General features: G+C 35.2%; 2 protein-coding genes across 3 annotated transcripts in view; both read left to right on the top strand.

Moving 5' to 3' along the window:
• The window catches only part of NDUFAF4 (NADH:ubiquinone oxidoreductase complex assembly factor 4), a 350,782-nt gene that overhangs the window by 77,389 nt on the left and 252,434 nt on the right, over window positions 1-20,959 (top strand). The window lies entirely within an intron of this gene.
• MMS22L (MMS22 like, DNA repair protein) overlaps window positions 1-20,959 on the top strand; it is a 138,660-nt gene that overhangs the window by 115,134 nt on the left and 2,567 nt on the right. For both annotated transcript variants that reach the window (XM_050786559.1, XM_050786560.1), the window contains 4 exons: window positions 2,475-2,686; window positions 5,761-5,924; window positions 16,398-16,494; window positions 18,243-18,410. In XM_050786559.1, the coding sequence (XP_050642516.1) occupies window positions 2,475-2,686; window positions 5,761-5,924; window positions 16,398-16,494; window positions 18,243-18,410 (641 nt within the window). The remainder of the gene's footprint in view (window positions 1-2,474; window positions 2,687-5,760; window positions 5,925-16,397; window positions 16,495-18,242; window positions 18,411-20,959) is intronic.

Genomic DNA, 20,959 nt, shown 5'->3' with positions numbered 1-20,959 from the left:
GAAAAAGCAGAGGAGCTTAAAGTTGAGAGAGGAGGTAGATGAGCACAGACACTTATGGTAGTGTGCTCAGTAATTTTTTTTTTTTTTTTCAGACCTCATCTATCAGTCAGACAGGGGGTGAGGAGATATAAGAGAATACACTATAGAGAACATCAGAGGTAAAAGAGCAAAATGGGTAGGAGTTGGAGGGCTTTTCATTTCAGAGGGAGCAACATGTACAAGGGCATGAGCTTTAAGAAAATATGGCACACTGAGGAAAATCAAATGGTTCTGTTGTGGCTGGAGATTGATATGGCAGGAGCCATGTAATGGAGGGGTTTATATTCCATCCTAAGAAGTTTGGACTTTATCATTTACATGGGGATCTGATAAATTTTTAGCAGAGAAGTAGAAGTGACATAATGATATTTACATTTTAGAAAGATGATTCTGGTGGCAGTATGCAAGATAGTTGGTATGGAGGTTTTGGAAAGCAGTGGTGAGGAGTTCATTGTAATAATCTATATATTGTCAGAAGGTTTTGACCTAAGGCAGTGGGAATAAAACCCATAACAGCAGATTTCAAAAACATTTGGGAGCTGTGATTAAGAGTACTTGCTAAGTGAGCGTTGTGGAGGAACTCAAAGAAGTGAAATACTTCCTGGATTCCAGAGTGACTATCTGCGTAGATAGTAGTTCTACTCACTAACGTGGGAAATCCTGGAGATGTCGGGATGAAGGTAAGGATTGGTTTCTGAGCAGCTTTAGTTTGAGGTAAGCAGTTGGAAATATTCATATGCCATTCAGGAAAGGATGAGGCTGGAGATGTACTTTATTATTCATTAGTGTCTGATATTGAAGATAAGTGCTTCTTAATTTGAGGTCCAACAAGGGAAGCTGAGGAGGAAAGGGAAAATGGATTTTGATTACATAACAATCTCTTTTCAAAGATGTATTTCGTAACAGAGTTTTAAGATTTCTGAGAAGTTTTAAATTTTCCCTCTAATTTTTATTCATAATAGCATTTAAAATGAAGTTTAGCGTGTTATCTAAACAGAATGATAAAAAGGGGAAGCAGCCACACCATAGACTGAACCGCCAATCCCACAGAGGGAGACATGATTAGAGGGGAGTGGTGGGTAGCAGGAGAGTCTGGAATATTTCTTCCATGTGGTCCTCTTAAACCCAAACAGTCCATTTTAATAAGAATTCTCATAAGCTTCGTAAGTGGTAAATTTAAAAATTTGGTGTATTATCTGTTTGGCAGAACTGGAGCTATGTCTTTAATTTCTTCATGGTACCCAGCTCTCCTCTTTGGAATTTTCAGAAAATATTCATTTATTACTTCATTTTCTTCTAATTTAATGTACTTTTCCTTAAACCATTCAAGAAACAGAGTTGGTGGTGGTGGGTGGATTGGGGGGGTTCATTGTTTGATTTTTTTCAGTTGTTTATTTGGTACAGTTTTAATAGCTGTATGCTATTTTTCATTACAAATAAACTTTCAGAATTTCTTATTGGGTAAATACCTGTTTACAGCTAAAATGGAGACTTCAAACATTTTAAATTATTTCTCTTGGAAAACACATTGTGAGTCACCAAGTACCAAATTAAGAGTTAACTTTTAGAATATAATGTATTGCTCTGTTGGTTATTATATGATTATCTATATTTAGTAGCATTTAATATTTAGTAATACTAGCAGAAAACATTTTCTCTCAGGGTATTGGTTTAATTGTTTAAGTGTTAAATACTGTAATATATATGAAAGTATTTTGTTAACTGCTATACAAATGGAAGAGAAATAAACAGATATGCAACAAGATATCAAGAGTTCTGTGTGGCTTTATTAAACTATTCACTTTTCTAAACCTTAGTTATCCTAGCTGTAAAATGGAGATACAGTATTACTAACTCAATGGTTCTTTGAGAAATTTAAATGAAATAGTGAATATAAAGCACACAGCACAGTGCCTGTTATAGGAAAACTAAGTAAATTGTTATTCCGAGTCTTAATTTCCATATTCTTTACCCTTCGTTACTACTTTTAAAAAAATTTTCAGATTTTTAGCATGGAAGACTTTTAGCAAAAATTGTATAGTCTTAGACAAAATAACTGGTACCTAGAAAAAAATGACCTAAAGATGTTTTATAACTTTTTAAGTACATATAAATGTAGTTGATGAGCAAAATGTTCAAGTGTTCTGAGATTAGAGGAAAAGAATCTGCCTTTGTCTTCCTACACTTCTCCCCTGCTTCCTTTGTCCATGCCTCAAAGACATACGTGCTTAGTTAGATACCATATCATATGTGTTGCCCAGGCTTAACTCCTTGTAATTCGTATGTACATTATCTGTTGATTACATGAGGTATCCTTTTTGATTGTTATATTCTCACGTGAATGTTAATGCTGGGGACTTCATTAGTGAGTTTCTAAATGTAGTTTGTTCTTTGAAACTTTACCTCTTACTATTTCTTACTTTTTTTCCTCGTAGGGCATCTGTATCGTGTGTTGTCAATCTCAAAATCCGAGTGCCTATTTGAATCAATTGCTAGGGAATGTTATTGAGCAGTATATTGGGCGATTTCTTCCAGCTTCACCATATGTTTCAGATCTTGGACAACATCCTGTTTTACTGGCATTGAGAAACACAGCCACTGTTCCGCCAATATCATCTCTTAAGAAATGCGTTGTACAAGTTATAAGGTACATCTAAATATTAAATATAGGTGGTATGTACAAATTATTAAGCTCTATTAAAAAGTGATGAAGTGGCATTTCAAACATGTTGGCAACCCTTAGTATACTAGAAGTTCAGAAACTTTTTTTTTTCCCTGAGAAACATTATCTAAGAATTTATTAAAATGACATTTGCTTATGGCAGCCTAAGACAATGCCCTTTAAACTGCTTCTCTTTTCTCTGTGTAGCGGTTACCTTCCTTATATATGTCCTAAAGGTACATTTTTGCTTTTCAGTTTTTCATCAGATAAACAATATTTATATTTTATACTGTAAAAAACACAGTAATTATATATGGCTGGGTGTGGTGGCTCACACCTATAATCCTAGCCCTTTGGGAGGCAGAGGTGGGTGGATCACTTAAGGTCAGGAGTTGGAGACCGGCCTGACGAGCATGGTGAAACCCAGTCTCTACTAAAAATACAAAAAAATTAGCTTGGCATGGTAGCAGATGGCTATCATCCCAGCTACTCAGGAGGCTGAGGCAGGAAAATTGCTTGAATCTGGGAGGCGGAGGTTGCAGTGAGCTGGCGTTTCACTGCTGCACTCTAGCCTGGGCAACAGAGCGAGACACTATCTCAAAAACATAAAATACAGTAATTATATTTTATAAAGATAATTAAGTGAAAAAATGAATGCTAATATTGGAAATGAAGCACCCTGAAATCTTATTTCGTTAGTTTACTCTTAACTCAGTTTTATTAAGCAAATGAAAAATGAAACTTCTTAAATATTCTACTAACTCCATATCCTTTAACTTTAACATTAGGAAATTCAGTAATAAAAAATGTTTTGTCATTGTCTTCATGTAGTATTTATTTTTATATGAAATTAGTTTTTAAACTTTAAGATGCTATGGTGATATATGTTATTCTTATCTAGTATTAGTTTTCTTTGTTTTTTAATGACCCAATAATATCTGTTACCTCTCATTATAGAATTCCATGCCAAAATCTGTCTCCCCTCTCACCGTTTTGAGTTCCTAGTGTCCTGTTACTCAGGTTTGGAAGCTTTATCTTCTTTGGTTCCTGTCCTTGACCATCCTTTGGCAATCCTGTCCTCCTTTTCCTATTTCTCTTCCCTTAGTACATTACACCTAAACTATTGTCAGAATCTCCTAACTGCTTTCTGCATCCCTAGTCTTTTCTTCTAGTCCACCCTAAAAAATGCCCCCAGATTACTTTTCCTAAAATACTCTTTCATTATGAAGCTTCCCTGCCATTAAACCTGCAATATCTTTTTTGCCTGTGAAATAAATTTCATGCTCCTTAGCTCTCTGTCCATCACTTAACGTTTCCAGATGTATTACATACGGTGTCATACAACCCCTAATAAGATTCGTATTGCCCCTCCAAAATGCCTCATACCTCCCTATGTCACAGCTTTATTCAAACTGCTTTCTCCATTAAAATGTCATTTTTTGGGGCTAAATCCCACCTATCCTTTGTAAAACCTACACCTGATATGTCAGTGTACCGTGTATGTTTCCTTTTTTGAAATCATATGCCCTGTACCGCTCAATTTGCCGAATTATGATAGTTTTGCCTTACTTGTATCTGAATTTCCAACAGGATTATAGTAACCTACCACAGTGTTTGAGATATTGCATAAGTAATTTTAGTACAATCTAAATGACAGATACTGAAGTGAAATTGAATCTGTAAAACTGTTTAAAACCCCAGTGTTTAGGATCCCAGGATTAGTTGACTTTCCTATTTACTTAACATACAGTAAAAATGTTTTTCTCATGGTTTATAGTTGAAGGCTTAAAAATGTAACTTTTTTTTTTTTTAAATACTCAGGAAATATACAGAGATCACCTCTTATGACTCTTCCATGCCATGCTTCTCTATTCTTGCACTCCCTCATCTGAGTTAGGGCTCTTTCCTCTGAATTCTTGAGAATTCTGCGCTTATCTTTGTCAAAAGCACCATTATGCTATATTGTAATCATCTTTTTCTTTTTCTTATTTAACTTCTCCACTCGATAGTGGGCCTCTTGCTCTCAGAGACCATATTTTACTCAATTTTATATTCTTGTTCTTAGACATGTACCTGGCATTCCACTGGTGCCCAATATATGTTTGTTCTAGGCATTAGGAATTCCGCAGTAAACAAAATTAGGCAAACCTCAAATAATGAATTTTCTAATATGTAGTATTTGTTGGAAGTCACTGTAGGGAATAGAAATAATTACTAAGACATAGTTCCTATCCTTATGTTTATAATACTTAGTGGTTTCTATTCCTCATTATGGTTATTATTACTTTACAAACATGTATTTTATATATGTGTGTGTGTGTATATATATATAGATGTCTACTTTGTATTTAGCTGTATTTGACAGATCTTCACATTGTCTAGACATTTGCAGAAACTAAGCAATTCCAACTTTTATTTATTCACTTAATAAATGTATACCAAACACTCATTATGAGCCTGGACCTGTTTTAAGAGGTGGGAATAAAGAAAGATTAGTCAAATTATTATCCTTATGATCTCTCTTGAGTTCTAATACTAAATTTTATCTTGTCTTGAGAGATAATACTTAATCCTAAATTAGTTCTCTGAGTCTTTAACTTACTGGAGGAAGGAAGGAGATAAAGCTTGAATGTCCTATCTTATTCCTAGGACAGTCCTCTGTTTATTTGGAAAAATAAGACTCCTCCCAAGTCCTTACATAAATAGATATGAAGAGAGATTTCTTTATGCAAATTTAACATTAGAGAAAATGTTGCAGCATTGAGGACCCGTAAAGGAGATCAAACTTGTATTAGAAAGGAAAAAAAAAAAAACCCACAAATTAACAATTAGGCTTTCATTTAGATTTTGAGTTCATTGTAAAACAAGGTTGCTTTCAATTTCGTTTGTGACTATATTGTGCTTTGGCGCTGAGAGCACACCAAAAAGATATACAATAAAAGTGTCACTGTATTAATTTTGGGGGGTAAATATTGCCAGTATCTTTAAAGTGTGTGCCATTTGGTCTTGCTCTATTGAAGCTTTAAGAAGAGAATAAACAAAATTTTTCTTCTTTTTAGGAAATCCTACCTTGAGTATAAGGGGTCCTCACCTCCTCCTCGCTTAGCATCCATTCTGGCCTTCATCCTCCAACTCTTCAAGGAAACTAACACAGACATTTATGAAGTCGAACTACTCCTCCCTGGCATTTTAAAATGCTTGGTGTTAGTCAGTGAACCACAAGGTTAGTTTGTAAGGTTATTTTTGTTACCATTTTCTTTTTACAAGTTAAGAAACTACTGTTTCCCATCAGTTTAATGGATAGTTACAAAATGTATGTGATTCTTTTATATCTCTTGATATGGGTCATGGTTAAAGAATAAACTCCAGCTAGGAGCTCAGGTTAGGTATGATAAAATGGTTACAAAGTGAGATGTTTTTGGTCCATTTTAGTTTTGGCTTTTTTTTCCTCCTTGAGGCAAATAGTTTATTTAAGGGCTACTTCCTTTGATTAGATTTGTTAACCTCTCAAAGAATATTTGTTCAATCTGACTTCAGTATTAAAGGCAATTTGTTAAATATCAAGTAATGAGAGGTCATCATACTTTTTTTATTCAGGTTTTTGGTGAAATATCTAAGCTGATTTTTGGGGCAAACTGGTAGGGGTCCTTTGATTCTATTCCTTTTGTTTTCAGTCTCATCAACCTTACTTCTAGTGATTGCTTTAAAATAACATTTATTGGCCTCGCATAATGGCTCATACCTGTAATCCCAGCACTTTGGGATAGAGCTCTGAGGTCAGAACAAATCTCAGTCACTGACCTCAAAGGAGCCTGAATTTGATTAGATTAGTCCTTAAAGCAATTTATGCCCCAGGGTATTACTAAAAACATTAAAGCAATCACCCAGAAATTAATTAGCAGAGCTTAACATCTGAGTGTGATCAGGCAAAGGGACAGTCAAAGAGAGTCCTGCTAAAACCATTGTCTTCACATGGAGACTGTGGGCATACCCGAGGTTACACCACCTCAGGAGCAACATCTAAGGCAGTGAGAGGGCAAGAGGAGGAGTAGACTTCATTATTTGAAAAGCACAATTTTCACCAAAAAATTACAGGACTTGCAAAGAAACAGACACGTACAATCCATATACTGAGAAGAAAAGCAGGCAACATAAACTGCCAGTGACAACAGTCAGATATTGTCTTTAATAGACAAAGACTTCAAAGTAACTATTATAAATATATTCATAGAACTAAAGGAATGTGTAATAAATGAAGAAAAGGAAAGTTTGGTGACAATAGGGAAAGAAGTTTTATGAAAAGAACCAAATGGAAATTTTGGAGTTAAAGTTCAATAGCTGAGTTAAAAGTTTCACCAGAGGGACTCATTAGTGGATTAGAACTGGCAGAAGAAAGAATTAGCAAACTTGAACATAGATCAATATAGATAATACAATCTAAAGCACAGAGGAAAAAAAAAATGAAGAAAATGAACAGAGCTGTTGAGAAATGTGGAACACCATTAAGTGCACCATATATATAACAGGTGAACCAGGAGAAAGCAGAAAAAATTGAAAATAAAATATAAATAAATAAGTATATATATAAAATATATATTTTTTTGAGACGGAGTCTCGCTCTGTCCCCCAGGCTGGAGTGCAATGGCGTGATACCGGCTCACTGCAAGCTGTGCCTCCCGGGTTCACGCCATTCTCCTGCCTCAGCCTCCCAAGTAGCTGGGACTATAGGTGCCCGCCACCACGCCCGGCTAATTTTTTTGTATTTTCAGTAGAGATGGGGTTTCACCATGTTAGCCAGGATGGTCTTGATCTGACCTCATGATCCGCCGGCCTCGGGCTCCCAAAGTGCTGGGATTACAGGGGTGAGCCACCACGCCCAACCTAAAATAATACATAATGTCTAAAATTTTTTCAAGTTTATTCAAGAATATTAACTTATACATTCAAGAAGTTCAGCTAACTCCAGGTAAGGTAAATGCAAAAAGATCCACAAACAGATACATCATAGTAAAGATGCCAAAAGCTAAAGGCCAAGAGAAAATCTTGGAAGTAGCCAGAGAAAAATGACTCGTCCTCTATGAGAAACTCTGGTAACATTAACAGCTGACTTCTCAGAGGAAATAGTGGGGGCCAGAGACAGTGGGATGACATTCAGAGGATTTAAAGCGGGAGGGTAGAGGGGGACCTGTCAACCAAGAATCTTTTTTTAGCAAAGCTGCCTTTCAAAACTGAAGGTGACATTCTCAAATAAATTAAAACTGAGAGAATTTGTTGCTAACAGACCCACCTTTTAACAAAATGCTAAAGGAAGTTTTTCAGACTGAGACTGACCCCAGGCAGTAATTCAGATCCACATACACACAAAAGAATTCTAGTAAAGATTATCATATTATTATTAAGACAGTATAAATGCACATTTTTTCACTTTTATTCTCTTAACTGGTTTTTAAAAAGCATTTGTATAAAATGATATTGTTGAGCCTATAACATATAGAAATATAGTTACCAATAATAATACAAAGAAGGTGGTGAGAGCAAAACAGTATTAGGCTAAGGAAAGGACTCCACATGGCAACTCAAATACCCAGGAATAAATGAAAAAAAAAAAAAAGAAAAGATAAATAAGAAGGTTAATACGGGATTAGTGTTCCATATCCAAAATGCTTGGGAACAGAAGTGTTTTGTGTATCACATTCTTTTGGATTTTTTAATATTTGCATATATATTATGAGGTATCTTAGCAGCAGGACTCAAGTCTAAACATGAAATTCATTTATGTTTCATATACACCTTAAACATATAGCCTGAAGGTAGTTTTTTACAATATTTATAAATTGTATATGCAGCCTGTCACATGAAGTCGTGTGTGGAATTTTCCACTTATGGCATCATGTCAGCTGTCAAATACTTTCAGATTTTGAAGCATTTGGAATTTTGGATCTTTGGATTATGAATGCTGGACCTATATAGCAGAAGTTAAGATATGTATTTGCTGTTCTGTCTTTTCTTAGCTTCTTTGAAAGACATAAATTTATATAAAGTAAAAATTACAACAGTATATTTTTAACTTTTAACATTTGTAGATATTATATAATAGGTATAACAATATCACAAAAAGGGAGAGAAAGAAATAGAGCTATGCAGTGCATAGGATTTATGTTTCTGTATTAGTATAAATTTGAAGCTCTGATAAGGTATATATGGTTAGCTTAGAGTGACCACAAAGGAAATAGTTCAAAAATAATTAATAATGAAATAGGCTGATGCCCCAATTAAAAGACACAGACTGGCAAATTGAATAAAGAGTCAAGACTCTTCGGTGTGCTGTATTCAAGAGACCCATCTCATGTGCAAAGGCTCAAAATAAAGGGATTAAGGAAGATTTACCAAGCAAATGGAAAGCCAAAAAAAATATCGGGGGTTGCAATCTTAGTCTCTGATAAAAAAGAGTTTAAACCAACAAAGATCAAAAGAGACAAAGAAGGCCATTACATAGTGGTTAAGGGATCAATGCAACAGGAAGAGCTAACTATCCTAAATATGTATGCACCCAATACAGGAGCACCCAGATTCATAAAGCAAGTTCTTGGAGACCTACAAAGAGACTTAGACTCCCACACAATAATAGTGGGAGACTTTAACACCCCACTGTCAAACACCCCACTGTCAATATTAGATCAACAAGACAGAAAATTAACAAGGATATCCAGGACTTGAACTCAGCTCTGGACCAAGCAGACCTAAGAGACGTCTATAGAACTCTCCACCCCAGATCAGCAGAATATACATTCTTGTCAGCACCACATTGCACTTATTCTAAAATTGACCACATAATTGGAGTAAAACACTCCTCAGCAAATGTGAAAGAACAGAAATCACAGCAACCTGTCTCTCAGACCACAGTGCAATCCAATTAGAATTCAAGATTAAGAAACTCACTCAAAACTGCAAAACTACATGGAAACTGAACAAGCTGTTCCTGAATGACTACTGGATAAATAACAAAATGAAGGCAGAAATAAAGATGTTCTTTGAAACCAATGAGTACAAACACACAATGTACCAGAATCTCTGGGACACATTTAAAGCAGTGTGTAGAGGGAAATTTATAGCACTAAATGCCCACAAGAGAAAGCAGAAAGATCTAAAATCAACACCCTAACATCACAATTAAAAGAACTAGAGAAGCAAGAGCGAACAAATTCAAAGCTAGCAGAAGACAAGAAATAACTAAGATCAGAGCAGAAATGAAGGAGATAGAGAAACAAAAAAACCTTCAAAAAAATCAGTGAATCCGGCCAGGAGCTGGTTTTTTGAAAAGATCAACAAAATAGGCCGCTAGCCAAAGTAAGATGAAAAGAGAGAAGAATCAAATAGACACAATAAAAAATGATAAAGGGGTTATCATCACCAATCCCACAGAAATCCAAACTATGATCAGAGAATACTATAAACACCTCTACGCAGATAAACTAGAAAATCTAGAAGAGATGGATAAATTCCTGGACACATACACCCTCCCAAGACTAAACCAGGAAGAAGTTGAATCTCTGAATAGACCAATAACAGGTACTGAAATTGAGGCAGTAATTAATAGCCTACCAACCAAAAAAAGCCCAGGACCAGATGGATTCACAGCCGATTTCTACCAGAGTTACAAAGAGGAACTGGAAACATTCTTTCTGAAACTATTCCAATCAATAGAAAAAGAGGGAATCCTCCCTAATTCATTTTATGAGGCCGTCATCATCCTGATACTAAAACCTGGCAAAGACACAACAAAAAAAGGAAATATTAGGCCAGTATCCCTGATGAACACCAATGCAAAAATCCTCAATAAAATACTGGCAAACCAAATCCAGCAGCACATCAAAAAGCTTATCCACCACGATCAAGTTGGCTTCATCCTTGGGATGCAAGGCTGGTTGAACATAAGCAAATCAATAAACATAATCCATCACGTAAACAGAACCAACAAGAAAAACCATATGATTATCTCCACAGATGCAGAAAAGGCCTTCAACAAAATTCAACAGTACTTCGTACTAAAAACTCAATAAACTAGGTATTGATGGAACGTATCTCAAAATAATAAGAGCTATTTATGACAAACCCACAGCCAATATTATACTGAAGAGACAAAACTGGAAGCATTCCCTTTGAAAACTGGTGCAAGATAAGGATGCCCTTTCTCATCACTCCTCTTCAACACAGTATTGGAAGTTCTGGCCAGGGCAGTTAGGCAAGAGAAAGCAATAAAGCGCATTCAGTTAGGAAAAGAGGGAGTCAAATTGTCTCTGTTTGCAGATGACGTGATTATATATTTAGAAAACCCCATCGTCTCAGCCCAAAATCTCCTTAAGCTGATAAGCCGCTTCAGCAAAGTCTCGGGATATAAAATCAATGTGTGCAAAAATCACAAGCATTCCTATACACCAATAACAGACAAACAGAGAGCCAAATCATGAGTTAACTCCCATTCACAATTTCTACAGAGAGAATAAAATACCTAGGAATACAACTTACAAGGGATGTGAAGGACCTCCTCAAGGAGAACTACAAACCACTGCTCAATGAAATAAAATAAAAGAGGGCACAAACAAATGGAAGAACATTCCATACTCATGGATAGGAGGAATCAGTATTGTGAAAATGGCCATACTCTCCAGAGTAATTTATAGATTCAATGCTATTGCCATCAAGCTACCACTGACTTTCTTCACAGAATTGGAAAAAAAACTATTTTAAATTTCATATGGAACCAAAAAAATGTGTGCATCGCTGAGATAATCCTAACCAAAAAGAACAAAGCAGGAGGCATCATGCTACCTAACTTCAAACAATGCTACAAGGCTACAGTAACCAAAACAGCATGGTACTGCTTCCAAAACAGATACATAGACCAATGGAACAGAACAGAGGCCTCAGAAATAACATCACACATCTACAACCATCTGATCTTTGATAGACCTGACAGAAAGAAACAATGGGAAAAGGATTCCCTATTTTATAAATGGTGCTGGGAAAACTGGCTAACCATATTCAGAAAACTGAAACTGGATCCCTTCCTTACACCTTATACAAAAATTAACTCAAAATGGATTAAAGACTTAAACATAAGACCTAAAACCATAAAAACTCTACAATAAAATCTAGGCAATATCATTCAGGACATGGGGATGGGCAAAGACTTCATGACTAAAACACCAAAAGCAATGGCAACAAAAGCCAAAATATATAAATGGGATCTAATTAAACTAAAGAGCTTCTGCATAGCAAAAGAAACTATCAGCAGAGTGAACAGGCAACCTACAGAATGGGAGAAAATTTTTGTAATCTATCCATCTGACAAAGGGCTAATATCCGGAATCTACGAAGAACTTAAACAAATTTACAAGAAAAAAACAACCTGTCAAAAAATGGGCGAAGGATATGAACAGACACTTCTCAAAAGAAGACATTTATGTAGCCAACAAACTTATGAAAAAAATATTATCACTGTTCATTAGAGAAATGCAAATCAAAACCACAATGAGATACCATCTCACACCAGTTAGAATGGCGATCATTAAAAAGTCAGGAAACAACAGATGCTGGAGAGGATGGGGAGAAATAGGAACACTTTTACACTGTCGGTGGGAGTGTAAATTAGTTCAACCATTGTGGAAGACAGTGTGGTGACTCCTCAAGGATCTAGAACTAGAAATACCATTTGACCCAAAAATCTCATTGCTAGGTATATACCCAAAGGATTATAAATGATTCTACTAAAAAGACACATACACACATATGTTTATTGCAGCACTGTTCACAATAGCAAAGTCTTGGAACCAACCCAAATGCCCATCAATGATAGACTGAATAAAGAAAATGTGACACATATACACTGTGGAATACTATGCAGCCATAAAAGAGGATGAGTTCATGTCCTTTGCAGGGACACGGATGAAACTGGAAACCATCATTCTCAGCAAACTAACACAAGAAGAGAAGAACACCACATGTTCCCACTCACAAGTGGGAGTTGAACAGTGAGTACACATGGACACAGGGAGGGAAACATCACACACTGGGGCCTGTCGGGAGGTGGTGGACTGGGGGAGGGAGAGCATTAGGAGAAATGCCTAATGTAAATGACAAGTTAATGGGTTCAGCAAACCAACTTAGCATATGTATACATATGTAACAAACCTGCACATTGTGCACATATACCCCAGAACTTAAAGTATAATAATAATAATTTTAAAATCATTAAAGATTTGAAAGGCTACATTAAAAAAAATTCACTTAATGCAATAAGAAAACAGTAAAGTAGATTAAAGAAACAAACACATGAGTCATTAAGAAAACAAAAAGTAAGAATGCTGATGTAAATCAAACTATATCTAAAATAATACTGTGTGAAAGGATTGACCAGTCCAATGAAAAGGCAGAGATGATCACAGTGGATTTTTTAAAAAAACAAGATCTACCTATATGGTATTTACAGGAAACAGTATAGATTCACAGATACAAACAGATTGAAAGTAAAAAGATGGGAAAAGATAGTTATGCAAACAGCAACCACAGAAAGCTTAAGTGACTATACTAATAGCTCCATAAGAATTACTAATTTATATGGAATTACAGGGGACCCAGAATAGCCAAATCAATCTTGGCAAAAGAAGAGGAAAGCTGGAAAACTCATACTTCTCGATTTTAAAACATGTTACAAGGCAACAGTAATCAAGACAATGTGATAGTGGCATAAAGATAGATATGTAGGTCAATAGAATAGAATTGAGCGTTCAGAGATAAACTCATGTTTATGGTCAATTGGGGTTTTTTTGTTTGTTGACAAGAGTGCCAAGACAATTTAATAGGGGAAAAGTAGTCTTTTCAACAAATTTTGCTAGGTCAAATAGATAGCCACATGCAAAAGAATGAAGTTCGACCCTTGTTTCATACCACATACGAAAACTAACAAAGTGAATCATAGACCTTAGTGTCAGAGCTAAAATTGTAAAAGTCATAGAAGAAAATATAGGAGTAAAATCTTCATGACCTTGGATTTGGCAATGGATTCTTAGCTATGACACTGAAAGCATGAACCACAAAAGAAGAAAGAGATAAATTGGACTTCATCAAACATTAGGATCTTTTGTGTTTCAAAGGACACTATTAAGAAAGTGAAAAGACAACCCACAAAATGGGAAAAAAATACTTGTAAATTGTATGTGATGATAAGGAGTGTGCATCTGTAATATATAAAGAACTCTTAAGAATAAGTAACAAATAACTGAATTTAAAAATTGGCAATGAATCTGAATAGACATTTCTACAAAGAAAATAAACAAATGACTAATAAGCACCAGAAAAGGTGTTCAACATCATTAGTCACCAGGGAAATGCATATCAAAACTACACTGAGATATCACTTCATACCCACAAGGTTGGCTATAATGAGGAAATCAGACAATGAAAAAGACTGAGAACAATGTGGAGAAATTGGAACTCTCATTTAATGCCCCTGGAAATGTAAAATCATGTTGCTACTTTGGATAATAGTCCGGTAGTTCCTCAAGTGGTTAAGCATGGAGTTACTGTATGACCCAGCAATTTCACCCCTAGAAATATGTATATATTTAAGATAAGTGAACACATAAGTCCACACAGAAACTTGTAAATTAATTTTTATAGCAGTATTGTTTATTATAGCCAAAAAGTAGAATATTTATGATTTGATGGATCAATTTAAAAATTTTGATACATTTATACAATGGAATATTGTTTGGCTATAAAAAAGCATGAAGTATTGAAACATGCTATAACATTGATGAATATTGAAAACATCATTCTAAGTGAAAGAAGCCAGTCACAAAAGTCATATATTATTTCATTTATATGAAATATCCAGAATAGTTAAATCTATGGAGACGGGGCTGGGCATGGTGGCTCATGTCTGTAATTCCAGCACTTTGGGAGGCTGAGGTGGGTGGATCACTTGAGGTCAGGAGTTCGAGATCTGCCTGGCCAATATGGTGAAACCACGTCTCTTCTAAAAATACAAAATTAGTCGTACATGGTGGCATGCACTTTTAATCCCAGTTACTCGGGAGGCTGAGGTAGGAGAATTGCTTGAACTCGGGAGGCAGAGGTTGCAGTGAGCTGAGATCGTGGCATCGCACTCCAGTCTGGGCAACAGAAGGATAGTCTGTCACAAAAAAAAAAAAAAAAGAGTTTAAAAAAAAAAAGGTCTGTAGAGACAGAAAGTAGGTTAGTGATTGCTTAGAAGGACTCAGGATAGCTAAAGAGTATGGAATTTCAAGATATTGAAAATAGTGTAAAATTGTGATGATGGTTGTACAAGTCTGAATATACTAAAAACCATCGAACAGTATATTTTAAATGGGTAAATTGTATAGTATGTGAATTATATGATAATAAAGCTCTTCTTTTAACAAATAAAAAGGCCAGGTGTGGCTCATACATGTAATCCCAGTGCTTTGGGAGGCCAAGGTGGGAGGATCACTTGAGACTAGGAGTTCAAGGCCAGCTCGGGCAACATAGCAAAACTCCATCTCTACAAAAAGCTTTTTAAAAAAAATTAGTCAGGAGTGGTGGCACGCACCTGTAGTCCTAGCTACTTGAGAGGCTGAGGTGGGAGGATTGCTTGAGCCCAGGAGATGGAAGTTAGAGTGAGCTATTATCACACCACTTCTCTAGCTGGGATGATAGAGCAAGACTCTATTTCTTTAAAAAAAAAAAAAAAAGAAAAACACTCATTTTTTTTTTAAAGGTAGTTCAGTTAAAGCAAAAATAAACTGCATCTAAAATGAGAAGTTATTTTAAAAAGTTGTAAAACGTTTTCAAGTAAAAGGCAAGGATGCTGTATGTTCCTTAGCCACTAGCCTCATCGCGTGGAAAACATTCTCTACTACCTAATATTAATTAAGTTGATGTTCATCATATATTTTGTGTTCCTGCTATAATGGGTTACAGTTTCTGAACATTTTTTTTATTCTTGGAAAAAGCACTTTTTTCTCTGGTTTCTTATATTTAATGTGTCAAAAACAACATAAGAATTTAGTAGCATTCAGAGCATATTGGGTTTTCGACATCCTTTCTTGGTATTTTTGCATTATTTTTGTGTACAAGCACACAATTTTAAAGGATTTGGTTAAATATTTAAAGAATGTAAGTATTCTTTTTATGCTTTGTTATCCTTTGAAAGGAAGATAGCATCACAAACAACATTTTTGCATACACATTTGACTAATTTTAAGTGAAAAGAAATTGTTCATGGTATCTAGTTTGCTACTTATATGTTTATGAGGGGGTGGGAGGAATATGCTTATGAATTTTTAAAAAATCAATCTGCTTGTCTGTAAATCAGCTGAATTTTTAAAGGCTTTCTTTTGTCGGTATGTTACTGTTTGTAGGATTAGGATGGTGTGATGTTTTTGAATATGGGCACCTTTCTAAGAGAAAAATAGATTTAAAAAAACTTTTAAACTTTTATATTTTCTTAAAATGGAAGATAGGTATACTTTAGAATAAAATAAAAACTTAGAACTATTTCATTTTGAAAAATAGAAAAAGGATGTACATACTTTAAGAAAACAACATATTTTTCTAAATCAAGAGCGTTCATAAAAATGAGGATCCAGATGGTCAATTCAGACACAATGCGTAATGCTATAATTTTTCCTTCTAGTTAAAAGGCTGGCCACAGAGAACCTGCAATACATGGTAAAAGCCTGCCAAGTGGGGTCAGAAGAAGAACCTTCCGCCCAGCTGACTTCTGTGTTTAGGTAACTGGAAAATATGCCAACTGGCAAGGAGACTATTGCCAGCCATTTGACAGCCAACATGTTTTTTAAATAACTAATTATCCAAAACATAATGTGTTACTACTTGTTTATAGTATTTCAATTATTGTATTTTTGGCAGTAGTTTTGTTACATTGTGATGTTTTATTGAAAAATAAAAGTGCCAGTGAAAAAGATAAGTGAAGGGACTTAAAATTACCTGTGAATTTAGTAAGAAAGAATCTTGCATGAACAGTCATGTGTCTCTTAATGATAGGGATAAGTTCTGAGAAATGTATAGTTAGCCAATTTCATCACTGTGTGACCCTCAAATAGAGTGTACTTATACAACAAACCTAGTGTGTCTTAGCCCACTATGCACCTAGACTATATGGTATGGCCTAATGGTCCTAGACTACAAATCAGTATAACATGTTACTGCACTGAATACTGTAGGCAGTTGTAACACAGTAGTAAATATTTGTGTATCTAAATGTATCCAAACATAAAAGGTACAGTAAAAATGCAGTATTTTAATCTTCTTATACTGAACCACCATTGTATATGCTATCTGTCACTGACTGAAATGTCATTACCTGGCCCTAGACTGGGTTTGAGAGGGTAAAGTGGGAAATGTGAGTCATGATGACGAGTACACAGGCTGTCAGACCTTGCCAAACATGTTCCTCAGGATTGTAGAAGTACATGTCACTGCTTCTCTGACTTGCTTTAAGATACTAAGAGTAGCTCCAGAAAGCTCTGTTATGTTTAGTTTGTGAAGCATGGACTTTATAGAAGTAGATCTATTGTTCATAAGAATAACAGTGCAACTTGAGGCATATTTTCTTTTTCTTCCCTCTCTTGTTCCCTTTAGAGTCTTGTGCTGTTAGGGCAGTATGTTTTTGTATTTCTTTCTGAAGATTTCTACCAGTTTACCTTTATTATTCCTATGTCTGTCCTACCACTACCATGATAAATAATTTGTGTTCGTTTCCTTCATTCTATGTTGGATCTTTGGTACCTCCATTTTTCTCATCACATAATTAGTGCCTGTCAAGTGTTTATAGTTCATTTAAATTGTGATCACTCAGTGACAGTGATTGGTGAAAATTGTGAAGCCCTAGGAGGGGAGAAAAGGATTTTATATGATCAAAGATTGAATGTTTTCTATAATTTACTAAGCTAGGTGGCTTTTATTTTGTTGCTTGGTAGTGGAGGGTAGAGGTTTTAAGGCTAAAACATAGAATTTTTATTTATAAAGACCTTCTATGGGTCTAAAGTCTTTTGTTCAGTTAAGGACCATAAAAATATATTAGGAGTAACTTGCTTTCCTCATAAAAATATTGTTTGATTTATGTAGGGCTACAAAGAACTAAAAAGTAACTAGGAAATCTGACTTTTTTCTCTTACTGTCTCCCATATCCTTTCCACTCAGATTTCACTGTGTAGAATATTGCAAAAAAGTCCTGGGATTAGATTTTTACCCCTTTTTCTCCCTCCCAAGCTTCCAACTCTTCCCTTCGCCGCTCCTCCCACAGTGCTTTCACTCTGGTCGTGGCTCAACTTAAATAAGCCAGTTCAATTCTTTATTTTAAAGTGTTTTAAATAGTTTTCATACTGCATCCAGATTCTTACAATAATCTTATATAAAATGATCTTTGTTATGTTCAGTTCATAGTTGATTGTCATGTAGATACCAGCACAAGGAATTGCCCCAGGAGTAATCCTAAATATACCTGTTTTATTTTCAGGCAGTTTATCCAGGATTATGGTATGAGGTACTATTATCAGGTTTACAGCATTTTAGAAACAGTAGCAACATTGGACCAGCAGGTTGTCATCCACTTGATTTCTACCCTCACTCAATCTCTGAAGGATTCAGAGCAGAAATGGGGCCTTGGCAGGAATATAGCACAAAGGTATGTTTGATAATTTAATTACATTTGGTCGGGGGGGGGGGCAGTGATTATAAAATCTATATTTCATCTTATAGAAATGATTTATTTTCTTATTCCCCAAAATTTGGGTGTGTTCTTTTGAGATGAAAAATGTTTCAGTACTGTGATTGTTATCAGTTTTACAAAGTGTGAATAGTAGTAGCATGGCTTATCAACAAACTTAGCAAAATCAATTACCTACATTTGCATGTTTTTCCTTTCAAAGTGACCACTTTAGAAAGCTGTATATTTCAGCACTGCTGCTGTTGCTCAAAACGCATTTCTGTGTTCTTCATTGGGAAGTGGACCTCATAGCCTTGGATGTCTTGTTTTTTTAATAAAATTTATGATAGCAAATCATAACCCTTTGAGGGATGCTTGATTTATTTAGTCAGCTGTATCATATGTCTAGTGAATAAGTGACCCTGTTAGACAATATAGGTTTTGGTCAAAAATAGGAAATAAGACTTTTTTTTATAGGCTCATAACTCAACTGAAAATAGTGCTGGACTATTTAGAGTCTCAACATTGTGGGAATAAGCCTATATTTATTTCTTAAAGAAATTGTTTTAGAGTAGTCAGTACTCACAGTGGAATTTTTATGTCCTAAAGGTTATTAAAGAATCAAAATACAGTTATGTGTTGCTTAATGACAGGGATAGGTTCTAAGAAATGTGTAGTTAGGCAATTTCATCATTTGTGAACATCAAATAGAGTATATTTACACAAACCTAGATGGAATAGCCTACCACACACCTAGGCGATGTGGTGTGGCCTATTGCTCCTAGACTACCAACTTGTATAACATGTTACTGTACTGAATACTACAGACAGTTGTCACATGATGGTAAGTATTTGTGTATCTAAATATATGAAAAGGTAGAAAAGGTACAGTAATTATATGGTAGCAAAGATTTTAAAATGATACACCTATATAGGGCACTTAACAGTGAGTGGAGCTTGCAGGATTGGTAGTTGCTCTGGGTGAGTCGGTGAGTGAGCAGTGGTAAATGTGAAGGCCTAGGTCATTACTGTACACTATTGTAGTAGACTTTATAAACAGTACACTTAGAGTACATTAAAGTTGTTTTTAAAATTTTTAATTTTTCAATAATACATTAACCTTAGCTTACTCTTTTTTACCTTTTAAACTTTTTCTTTAACTTTTTTACTCTTGTAAAAATACTTAGCTTAACACACACATTGTATAGCTGTACAAAAATATTTTCTTTCTTTATATTCTTGAATGCCTTTTTTCTATTTTTAAATTATTTTTTATTTTTAAACTATTTTGTAAAAAATGAAGACACACACGCATTAGCCTGAGCCTACACAGGGTCAGTATGATCAACATCACTGTCTTCCACCTCTACATCTTATTTCACTGGAAGGTCTTCAGGACCAGTAACACACATGGAGCTGTCATCTCCTTTGATAAAGAGGCCTTCTTCTGGAATACCTCCTGAAGGACCTGCCTGAGTCTGTTTTACAGTTATCTTTTATTTTTATAAGTATAAAGAAGAGTACACTCTAAAATAACAATAAAAAGTAAAGTATAGTAAATACATAAACTAAACCAGTAACATGATTGTTTCTTATTATCAAGTATTATATACTGTGTACAATTGTGTGTGCTAGACTTTTATATGACTGACAGTACAGTAGGTTTGTTCACACCTGCATCACCACAAACACATGAGAAAGGCATTACACTAAGACATTACAATGGCTACAGCATCACCAGGCATTAAGAATTTTTTAGTACCATTATAATCTTAATGGGACCCATCATTGACCAGAATGCAGCCCATCATTTACCAAAATGTTGCTAATGCAGTGCATGACTATAATCATATGCATGTGTCTGTGTATATGTATCTATACAAATACACAGTCTAATGAATATGCATATTCCAATTTTTAGATGAAAATTTTTTATTAAACAATGTCATATATGAGATCTTTCTTGGAGACATGACTATATTGACTATAGCTTTAGCGAACTAATGGAATCCAGTTTTTCAGTACAGTAAATGAAAACCATATAAAAGGCACGGGGGGTGGGGGGGGCAGACTGGAGAGATCATCCTTGTAAAGCTTTTGTATGCCAGAATGGAACATCTCCTTTCTTCTGCATAGGGACTTGGTTAGCCTCCTATGGTTTTCTAGAGAGAGAAGACTGAATCACTTCAAATTGTAGTTTGAAGAAGTGGTGTTTATTGTCATGTCACAAAACAAGCTCATGCAGACATGTCTCACATCTGACTTCTCTGAGCAGTCTTCAAATTTGAATGAAAAAACTAGAGAGGCTATGTGTGAACCACCCTAATGCAGTATGTTGATAAAACAAATATTCAGGCCTACTACCTTGTGTGGTTGTGCAGGCCCATAAGAAGGTTGGTTTTAAAGGTTCTGAATAGAACAGGTATTTAGACTAGTGAGATAACTGCTAGGCACAGTAAATCATCTAAAACACCTCCCAGTTACATTCTCTACATACTAGAGAATGTAGGAGGAGAGACAGTATTTTA

This window comes from Macaca thibetana, chromosome 4, assembly GCF_024542745.1.
Source record: "Macaca thibetana thibetana isolate TM-01 chromosome 4, ASM2454274v1, whole genome shotgun sequence".
Taxonomy (NCBI): Eukaryota; Metazoa; Chordata; class Mammalia; order Primates; family Cercopithecidae; genus Macaca; species Macaca thibetana.
Note: the sequence above shows the minus strand (reverse complement) of the source record. Positions and strands in the feature narration are given on the sequence as shown.